The sequence below is a fragment of the Phodopus roborovskii genome, unplaced genomic scaffold (genome assembly GCF_943737965.1).
Source record: "Phodopus roborovskii unplaced genomic scaffold, PHOROB, whole genome shotgun sequence".
NCBI classification, from domain to species: Eukaryota; Metazoa; Chordata; class Mammalia; order Rodentia; family Cricetidae; genus Phodopus; species Phodopus roborovskii.
This window is the reverse complement of record NW_026125397.1, coordinates 19,121,572-19,132,719: the sequence shown is the minus strand read 5'-3', so window position 1 is coordinate 19,132,719 and position 11,148 is coordinate 19,121,572. Positions and strand designations below refer to the sequence as shown.

At 44.4% G+C, this 11,148-nt stretch overlaps 1 protein-coding gene across 1 annotated transcript; it reads left to right on the top strand.

The window, feature by feature from the left end:
• Positions 1-1,204: 1,204 nt before the first annotated feature.
• On the top strand, positions 1,205-2,976 carry Calhm6 (calcium homeostasis modulator family member 6). The gene is made up of 2 exons (XM_051175532.1): positions 1,205-1,889; positions 2,481-2,976. Exons 1-2 carry the CDS (start codon positions 1,365-1,367, stop codon positions 2,901-2,903), a joined length of 948 nt encoding a protein of 315 aa, XP_051031489.1. The 5' UTR covers positions 1,205-1,364; the 3' UTR covers positions 2,904-2,976.
• The last annotated feature ends 8,172 nt before the right edge of the window (positions 2,977-11,148 follow it).

Below are 11,148 nucleotides of genomic sequence, written 5' to 3'. Positions count from 1 at the left end.
ATGTTAGATGTGGCTTCACCTTGAAAGTCTTTGGTTCAACTAGTGTTCTGTTTTGGTTTTTGTTGCTGTTGTTTGTTTTGTTTAGAAACAGAATCTCTCCGCGAAAGCCCTGGCGGCCTTGGAACTCCAGGTGTAGACCAGGCTGGTTTTGAACTCACAGATATCGACCCGCCTCTCTCTCCCCAGAGCTGTGATTAAAGGCCCACACACCAAGCCCAGTGTCTCTTGAGTAGCCACACACCCTCCTCTGTGCTGATGGTCTGTAGTCATGAAGTAATAATTTGACATCCCTGGAAGTCAGTGTTGTAGTATACCTGTGAAAAATATCCATTACACTAAGGTAAATTAACAGTACATTCAGCCTTTGGGGATATCAGAGAGAGAGACAGAGAGAGAAAGGTGGGCAGTCAGCATGAACTAACCTGGCACCCCTATAGTCCAGTGGGGGCCCCCTTATAGAAGAACTGGAATTTGTCTTCATTCACAGTTTTTGCTGTGGTTTAGCATATGAAGGGAAATGGGAAAGTGTGCCTGTACTTCCTGTAAATGCTGTGCTTTTTTGTAATTGGGTGTTGGGTTGGAATTAGGGTTGATGAATAGTGGGGAAATTTGGTAACTTTCTTGTTTTGATTAATTGGCTACATTGTTAAGAGGTCGCGTTGCCTTGGAGACAACAGAACAACAGTTTCCGTGTGACACGGCCTCTGCGTCCTGCTCTGTCCTTTGCAGCTTGGATCCTGGAAGGCTGGGTAGAGGCTGAGAGCACAGGAAGAAGTGACAGGCACACAGACGCCCAGCAATGAAGCTGGGATCAGGTGGGGCTCTCCCCAAACCTTAGCGTGTATGTTAGGTACAGCACCGGGAGGTGTTAGACCGGAAAGCCACCTCTGGAGGCCAGCATTCACAACCTGTAAACTTACAGGAGAAAGCTGCCTTTGCTACTCTTTGCACGCACTGATCAACTGTTTATAAATGTGCGTACTCCTACTGCCAAAGAAAGCTTTGCCAATACTCTTGGTTCTGACCCATATGGCTTTGCCACTTTACTATGGACCAACTGGGTCTAGGAGTCCTCGACAGACTGCCTGTGTCAAAATACCTCTCACTCAGGGCTTCCTCTGCTCCCTACAGCCTTGGGATGGGGAGGTCAAGGATCTAGGGGCCTATTTGTGGGCCTCTGCCAGAGCTGGCTTGGTTGAAAAGGAAAAGTGAAACCCGGAAAGGGCTGAGAAGCCCTCTTCCCCTTTCTAAAGTTGCTTCAAAGCAGGGTGTAAAGTCCTAGACCTGGCTCATTCAACCCTCCCGGCACATAGAGCATAGCCGAAACTTCTGGAGCCACGGGGTGCCCAGGTTGAGCAGAATCCATGGAGAAGTTCAAGGCAGTGCTGGACCTGCAGAGCAAGCACCGCAATGCCCTGGGCTATGGCTTGGTGACCCTGCTGACCGCGGGTGGGGAGAAGATCTTTTCCCAGGTGGTGTTCCAGTGTCCCTGCAGCGCCTCCTGGAATCTGCCCTATGGCCTGGTGTTCCTGCTGGTGCCAGCGCTGGCTCTCTTCCTCCTGGGCTACGCGCTCAGCGCGCGCACCTGGCGCCTGCTCACTGGCTGCTGCTCCCGGAGCGCTAGCGCGCGTTCCAGCTCCGGGTTGCGCGGCGCGTTCGTGTGCGCGCAGATCAGCGGGGCCGCCGCGCTGGCGCCCCTCACCTGGGTGGCGGTGGCGCTGCTCGGGGGCTCCTTCTACGAGTGTGCTGTCAGCGGGAGCACGCCCATGGCCAGGTACCTGTGCAAGGGCCGCGACCCCAGCTGCGCCGCCAAGCTACCGCAGGTTCCCTGCAAGCAGCAGGAGGCGGAGATGCTGGACATCCTGAGTCAGCTCAAGGCTCAGTCTCAGGTCAGACGGTGGGCACGATGGGGAGGCACAGAGAGGCGACAAAGAAGTCTGTGGGTTTTCTCTAGACCAGCGACAGAGAATATTTAAATAGCAGGGAAAGAGGGAGGCATTCTTCCAGTGGCTGGCGCTGTAGGAGTCGGAATAAGCTCACCTGGACTGGTACTTTCTGCATCTCGTAGTGGAAATGCTCCCTTTCACTGTGCAGCAAATACTCGGGCCGGGTGAAGTTCCACATCCGAGGGAAACTAGAAGCATTTTTACAATAGAACCCAAACTCACCACCCACACCCTCCACGAACTTAGGAAGCCCCGGGGCTTTTCAGAATGGATGCTCCTTTCTCAGTTCTAGGGGAGTGATGTGTGAGCTCCTCCTTGAGTACTTGATATGACTTGGACTCTGGTTGGCTTTGCAAGACAGTAGTTGTGCTGATGCGCTGGGGAGTGTCACTGACTCTCCTTTTTCTAAAGGTCTTAAGACACAGCTTGCTCATCATCAAAGCTGGTAAATAACTGTTTAGACTTTATCCCAGGCTCTTAAATTTGTCTAACGTCAAACGTCACTAAGTTGGCATCCTGTTGTGTTTTCTGTAGGTGCTGGGCTGGGTCCTGATCGCAGCCGTCATCATTTTACTTCTGGTTATGAAGTCTGTCACCCGATGCCTCTCTCCGGTTAGTTATCTGCAGCTAAAGTTCTGGGAAATATATTTGGAAAAGGAGAGGCAGATCCTCCAAAGTGAAGCCACGGAGCATGCGACCCAGCTGGCAAAAGAGAATGTTAGATGTTTCTTTGAGTGCACAAATCCGAAAGATTGCATCACCCCAAGCAGTAAAGCCTGGCAGCAAATCTCCGCACTGTACACATTCAATCCCAAGAACCAGTTCTACAGCATGCTGCACAAGTATGTGAACAGAAAGGACATGAGTGGCAGTCTTCGCTCTGTGGAAGGAGATGCAGTGGTTCCCGGCCTTGGCTTTGTAGATGCGTCAGGAATGCTCACCACTCATGGGGTGTGATCTTACAAATGAACGGGGAAAAAAATCATTTTGAATTGTTGCTTTATATAAAAATAAACATTAGTATGTTTTATGGTTGATCGCTTTCTTCCAAATTGTGAGACTTTTAGATCCAAAACTGGAACATACGTTTGACCATTGTTTTTCTTGTGTTCATTGTTAAAAAAAAAAAAAAAAAAAAAAAAAAAACTGAGAGAAAATAATCTACCCAAAGTAATAATGTAGATTAAAAGTTTTATATCTTTATTCCAGGTTTGTGTCAAATAAGAGCCATCGGTGAAGGAATAACTGAACTTCAAATCTTTCTGTTACATTATTTGATGTTAATTTCAAGGTTGGGGTTTTGTTGTTGTTTGCAAAAGACAGAGTATTAGAAACCTATCACTTACGTCATTATAGCTCGCTTTATGCTGTAGTGGAGAGCACGCTTTATTTCCAGTCAGGTTCCCTGCGACTGTTCAAGTACTATGACATTTATGATTCTAATATGGTTTCTGTATGGAAATTAATCATGAAAAAGGAAGCTGTAGGCAATGTTTCTTTTTTCCTTCCTGAGGTCAAAGGCTGGGTGTGGCAGCCCACACCTTTAACCCTACCACTCAGGAAGCAGAGGTAAGCAGGTCTCTGAATTTGAGGCCACCCCAAATTCCAGGGCAGACAGGATGTGATCCTGTCTCAAACAAAACAAAACAAACAAACAAACAAGAAATATTTGCCTACTTGTGCTGCGTTCATTTTCTAAGGTCAGGGGAAACTTTCAAAAACTATCCACGATGGTAAGTTTAAAGTGCACGTAGCAAAAAGAGACACTGCCTGCCCAGGCCATACAGATACGAGGGAAAGAAGGAAGGCACAGATCGTGCAGTACCTTACAACTGAGATTTGGTTTTCAGCCCAAGATTTGGCTTCCAGCCTATTAGTGTGTGTGTGTGTGTGTGTGTGTGTGTGTGTGTGTCCTGCACACACCCACCCGCCCACCTATACACACATTTTTACAGCTTACTAGCCAAAGTGGAGGTGGTGGAGGCAAAAAGGTTGTCTCTCAAGCAGAAAGAGAGAGGAATGAACTTGTTTGCGTCGTTGGTGATCAAAACAGGCAAAGTACGCTTTGTTCATAGACACAGCTGGGTTGCTGATGGGCAGGACTGGAAAACTCTGTGAAAGCAGCTACAGAATCCTGCTCAGTGAGACCTTTCGAGAATACCTACCTTTCCTTAGCTTGTCATTTCTGCCCATCCCCCAAGACGTATGGATGGCTTCTTCCTGTATTTTTAAAACTGTGAAATCTCTAAACTGTAAAGCAATTAAACACTCATCAGATTTAGTTCTCTTCCCTCCCTGGAAAGTTCTGTTGGCCATTTTTTCCCCATTAGTCGTCACTGGTGGATGTCCTGCTCTGGAGGGTCATGTTTAACAGGAAACTTGGCAGGGTAAACTACACGAAGGGGCCTTTTCCCTCCCACAAAGGGTGTACTTTTGAAATCAGACCATGTCTAGTTTCATTTCTCATTCTCTGTTTCATTTTCCAGCTTTGTTTTGTGTGTTCAACCCTTTCAGATGTGTTGCATTTTCTCCATTGTTTTCGCTTGTACTCCACATTTTTGCCTGGAATTTATACTGAGCGAGTTCCAGGGCAGCCAGGGACACACACACACACACACACACACACACACACACACACACACACCATTTCTCAACAAACAAAACAAACAATAAAGGAAGGAAGGGAGAAAGAAAGGAGAAAGAAAGAAAGAAAGGAAGGAAGGAAGGAAGGAAGAAAGAAAGAAAGGAAAATCCTTATATACTTTTGATTTTTGGATTTGGGGATAACTGTGTAATTAGACAAAACTTGGAGTTCTGCATGGTTGTTGAGATATGCAGTCAACCAAGCAGTTTTATATCTGTAACCTGGGTTTATGGATTACCCACAAAACAAATTATTCACATTCAAGATTGAAGATTTGAAAATTAGATAGAATGAGCATGAACGGTCACATGGGCAGTGGAGGTCAAACAGGAGCTGGGGTCTGACCTAGTGTGACTCCTTGGCTGTTTTTGTTACTAACTCATAGTTCCCTTCTTAGCCATGTGTGCCTGTGAGCAGAGACTGAGGTGTTCTCAGTTAGGTCCAATACTTCACATTTCACTTTGAAACATCAGCTAAGATAGCCAAGACTACTTTGAACTAACATTATGTGACCAAGACACAACAGGATTATTTCCTGGTGAGGACATGCATTGTCATTGGGCAAGACACACCAGTCCTCCTCTAGGCTTGCCCACATGGACACAAGATGCATGTTCTGACTTGCTGTATGTTTGCCGACTTAACAGATGAACTTTCATTATCGCTAGCTTCATGCTGTCCCGAAACTTTAATCTTAAGAGAGATGTAGGAGAGAGACTGTGTGGTTAAAACTTGCTGAAAGACAAATGTATATTATCGCAAGAGACGACTCTCTATTGTGATGAGTGCTAGGCAAGGTAATACAGTTCAGAAACCATAGATCGAGCATGATCTCCACCCCAGACCATGGCTAAAAATATCAGCTGATAAACACTGTGAGTCCCCAGGGAACACCTGATGCTACAACCGTGTCCCAAGTGCTTCTGACTGAACAACCACTGGGAAACCCTGTTTCACAATATACTACATCTTATCTAGCAGGTGGCTTGTGGTAAATAATCCTCTAGACAACAAAAGACAGAGAAATCCTCTTTGGGCCAGCCACTTCAGCAACAGCTGATGCTTATTTTGTCAGCTGCCAACTGTGGCAGTCTTCCCAATGCAGGTGTCTGCTTCTGGCACTTAGACATTGACGGAGATACAAATTGTTGACACCAGCCAATCTAGAGGCTGAGCTCCTGCCGCTGAGGAGGAGACTTTTCTCAGTTTCCAAAACAGGAAGTCCAACTTGTCACTTGTGGGCAAAAGAAGGACTTGTAGGGTATGGCTGTCTCTAACGCTGAGAACTTCATACAGCGTTTTATGGAAGTAATAGATTTCCTGGCATTGGGCTGTGGAAGTGGGGCTTGCAAGTGGATAGAATTTGAAACATGGAAGTAAGTACAGCTACTGGCTGGCTAGTCAACATTCACAACTGGGAGGCTCTCACGGGCTGAGGATTTCAGTAGTGGGTTTCCTGTTGACCCATTATTATTCAGAACCCGCCCCTTAAGCAAATGGGTCTTGTGGCTGGGACAGGTTTCCACTTATTTCATTTAGTTTCTGTTGCTGGATGGACACTGGTCAGCAGAAGTCTACGGGAAGAACGGAATTATCTGGAGGCAAGAACTAAAGCACAGACCTTGGGAGAACCCTGCTTACCGGCTTGCTTCTGCCTACTTCCTCAGCCTGTTTCCTATTCATCCTAGGCTGACTAGCCTAGGGGTGGCACCTCCCACAGTGGGCAGGGCCCTACTATGTTAATTAAAGGAATCAGGGCAATTCCCTAAAGTGAGGTTCCCTACTCAAGGGATTCTAATTTGTGACAAGCGGCTTCCTGATAGAGCTTCAGTATAATAGCAGATTAAGATAAATAGAAAATCAACAATAGTGGATAAAATTAGGGACCACTCCAGGAGTCCAGTGTTCTTCTGATATGATTCTCGGAGAATCTGGGAAATAGGAAAATATGCCATTGAAGAAACCAATTACAAGTTTTCTCCAAATGGAAAAAGGTTTGAACTTTGAGACAATGGTCAGAATAAGTGGATGGACAAATATCCAGTGTAACATGGTACAGCTTCAGGACATTAAGGCAATGGGCAAAGTCCTCAATTTTACCAGACAAATAGAACAGACTGAGGATAGAGACTCAAAAAAGCACCGTGTTCTGAAAAGCAACTGCAAGGCGGCGGGTGACACTGTTTTCACAAGCGTTATCTCCTGTTTATTCTGACCACTAGCAGAGTTCACTGTCTTGTAGAAAAAGCCTTACACTAAGAAAGGCAAGGGATCGCCGCAAAGAAACAAGGGCTCCATGGAAGAGCAGAAAGTCCCAGAGATAATAGTTGAAAGGAAGCATCTTAGAGGAATTACAAGGCAAAAGCATCCTGTCCATAAGTTCAGCCCAGATAGGAGGCCTGAAACAGGAAAAAAAGTTACAATAATGTTTCTTGGGAAACCACTAAGATCTCAAGTTGTGGTTGCTTTTAAATGCATTCCCGCAGTCCTTGAAGTTCTCTCATGCAAGAGGTGGACATTAACCCCTCCCTCATGAGTGTGCTGGGCTGAGCAGCTCAGTTAAACTGACGAGAAAAAGGTAAAATAGATGACAGAGTCTTCAAACTCTCCTCTGACAGAGGAGATGGGGTCAGCAAGTGTCCTGTGTGTGTGGTTGAGGTGGGGACTGTGCGCGAGAAAGCCCTCAGTTTTTCTAGGCAAGAGTTGAAAAATAGTGCATTCCACAGAAATCCCAACAAAAGACAAACATGGGTATGATGCATTCGGAAACATCATAAATAGCAGAAAGTTGGCTTGTACAGTAGGTGGGAGGCACTGGAAGCCCACAGGGAATCATGGTGGGGTGGCAGTCATGGGGGCCAGGGAGAGAGATGGTCTTATCTTGGTCCTTAAACTATTTTCATAAATTAATTTTAAAGGGTAAATAAAGAAAGAAAGAAGCAGGGTTATTGGTAAAACACCTACTGAAAGATATGGAAGAATCTGGAAGGATGTCAGTGCTGCCTTTACTGCCTGACATCTTCAGCAATGTTCAGTCCTCTCAAGAGGCCTTCCGGTATGGCCATTGTATCTACACAAGAGGCCTTCCGGTATGGCCATTGTATCTACACAAGAGGCCTTCCGGTATGGCCATTGTATCTACACAACAGACATTAGCCTCAGCTGAAGCTTCTCCATGTGTTCCTAGATGAGAAGCTGGTGGTGCGTTGAGTTCCAGCTGGAAGGTTTTGTGGTGGCTTCCTCTATGGATTTAAGGTATGAAAACCTATCCTGTTTTTTCTAGACTTCCCCTCCCCTCATTCTGAATTTTCTTCCCCTTTTTTTTTTTTTTTTTTTTTTTTTTTTTTTTTTTGGAATGTCACCCAAACCCTTTAAAGCAGGAGCGAGTGTGCTTACCATATATTCATTATATGAGCACAGCGTTTGGGGTCAGGAAAGACCAATGACGCAATGGATGCACGAAAAGCCAACGCATGCGCATGCACGTCAGAGAAATAGACTGTCCATTCTCAGGGAGCAAGCAAGCAGCACCACATCGCCTGGATGAAGCAAGGCACGACAGCCACTGACTAAGAATTGGGAGTGAGAGAAGGGCCTGAGACCTGAGCTGCGAATGCACTTTGCAAGCTTGCGTGTTTACTTCTGTCCAGAAGGACGAGCATTTCACAGCGTGTGAAGTCAAGCAGGTAGGGCCAGCATTGTGCGTTCAGGAGTCAGTATCTCCCGGCCTTCCTTGCACGCTACTGGGTACAGACTAGAGAGAAAGGCAGGGAGCAGGCAGCTTCATTTGTGAAACAAGGGACCAATACTTCCCTGTGGACAATGAAGGAGCAGCTGATACTATCAGATAAGCAACGTGTATAGGGATCATTCGTGGAGGACTTTGTTTTAAACTTTCTCACTATTGTGTCAACGTGGAAAAAATAGAACATTATTAACCTACCATAAGCATAGATTTAACAATTGTTAATTAGTCTAAACACTATTCAGTATTTTTAAACAAGGATTTTCAAAGGGAAGATTTAAGAATAAACAGAAGCAAAGCAATAATGGTAACAATAAGCCCAAACCCCGTTTATAATCATGTCCAGTGTCTACATGTCAGCGTTAATAATCATCAGTCTGTCTTATCTGTGGTGCCACTCTTTCCTCTGCTGCTAGATTATTTCCAGGCATGTCTTCAACATCATTCCGTCTGTGTGTGTGTGTGTGTGTGTGTGTGTGTGTGTGTGTGTACCACTATCATTGCATATGAGAAACAGTAATTCTCTATTATCTTAGAACACAGACAGGATTTTACTCAGTATGTGTCATTAAGGTATTCATATAAAACTGTATATTAAAACCTTGGGATATACCTTAAATAGCTTTTGTTTGCTTAATTGATCCTTTATTATTGAGCCTTAACACATTATTTTTAAATTTTTACATTGTGGTGAAATTCCTGTAACATGAGATTTATAATCTTGATCATCTTTTAGTTCATATTTCCATTGCACTGAGTTTTCACAGTAAACCTTCTTCTTATGCATCTCCTTCTAATGTCCTCGGGGTCCATCCATGTGTTAGCATGTATCAGAATGTCTTACTTTCAGGCTGAGTAAAGTTCCTTGTAGATAAATCCATACTTATTAAAACATGCGCCTTTAACCTCCATCCACTGATGGACACTTGGACCGATGCCACATTCGGTTGTAACAAACAATGGGACTAAAACACAGGCACACAAAGATCACTTCAAGACTGCTTTCGTGTGTTTTTGTATTTCCCTGCAGAGAAGAGATGAGTGACAGGTAACCCTATCACTAACTTGCTAAGGAAGCCAGCACAGTGTGAACCACAGCAGACCTCCGTTTACCTTCCTACGGAAGGCTCACAAGATCTGATCTTTCCAGTCTCATTGCTGATTGTTTCAGTTGTGTGCATGTGTGTGATGCCTGCATGTGTGAGGAAATGTATGTGCTTGGATTCCACGCATGTGAGTGTGGAGGTCAGAGGTTAGCATCAGGTGTCATTTTCCACATCGTGGGTGTCACCACACTCAGTATTTTTATGTGGGTGTTAGGGATCCAAACTCAGGCTCTCATGCTTTTGTGATAAGGTCAAGTAGTTTGCTCACTGAACCAGTTCACTATCCCCTCAAAGAGTAAGCACTTAACAAGTGTTTTTAATTTAATCTTCCATGTCTATGATGCACATTTTATCTACATTATTTTGCTACTTAATGTATTATGAAAATCATCACAACTATAGTAGTATAATACTCCATTTGTACCTATCCTATAGCTTTCTCAATCACTAATATATAGATAAGCATTTGTCTGTTTTTATTTTAATTAGTACAAATGGATAGTTGTGTGCATACATTTTTGCCCTTTCCTTCCATTTATTCACTCTGCTGTGAATAAGCATGAAGGAATGTACAAATGTCTTAGTTTTCCAAAACTATTTAATACTTTTTTGTGGAATACAATATCTTAACAAACCACAAGTTTGGCATGATGGCACACACCTTTAATCCTCGCACTCCGGAGGTACAAGCAGAAGTCCAGCTTAGAGTTAGCTCTAAGACAGCCAAGACTACATAGTGAGGCCTTGTATTGAAAAACCAAACAAGTAAACAAACAAAAGAGCCACAAGACAATTATCACACATAACATAGTTAACAAGATGATGGCCAGTTTTCGGAAAGGTTGGGAATAGAGCGTCATTTCCCTGGTTCTAGTAACCATGATAAGCAGTAAGTGCATGCAGGAAGGACTTTTCATGTATCACAAAGACCATATCGGTTGAAAAGAAAGATTATTTATGTAGCCCCAAGACTATTTTTCATTCAGAACCGTTATCTTTGCAGCTTTTTCTATATTAAGTCTTCTATCAAAGAATTGGAAAGACTTTTCTAATTACATGGTCCATCCATGTGTCTCCAAGTCAAAATTGACAAATGTCTTTGCCTCTCAAAGTTAGCTACCAGAAATATCATCAAGACTTGGGTCAACTATGACAAATACCTTTAACTTTAGACAATGGGGGACAACTCTTTGTTAGGAGATAGCTGGATGAGGCATGCATAGAAATGCCCTGGGTTTGGAGACTTGTTGGTTGGGTTAGAAAGAATGTTGTTTTGGACTGCAGTTCTTTTTAATTGAAATGCAGGATAGCTTAGGCAGCCGTAGATCAACACATCAAGGCAGAGTGAAAGAGAGACAGAGACAGAGAGAGACAGTGAGGGGCCAGATGGTGAGGGTAGATGGCAGCTGGTGATAGCATAGCTGCTGTTGCTGAGTTGCTGAAGGCTGGCTGGGGACAGACCTGGAACCTAACAGCTAACATCTCTCATCACTCTTTTGTAATTTGCCATCATGCTTCCAGAATCCCTCCCTCTACGTGTCCCATGGGAATCTTAGCCTTCTGCCGTCCATTCTTTACTTACTGACGCTTGAATGGTGGTAAACTTAGTGAGGAAAGATGGGGCTGGGTTTATGGGAAAACAAGAAATTGTCTCACGACATCTAATTTTTGGGAAGGCCTTGCAACTTTTTTCTTGGTTTGGACCCC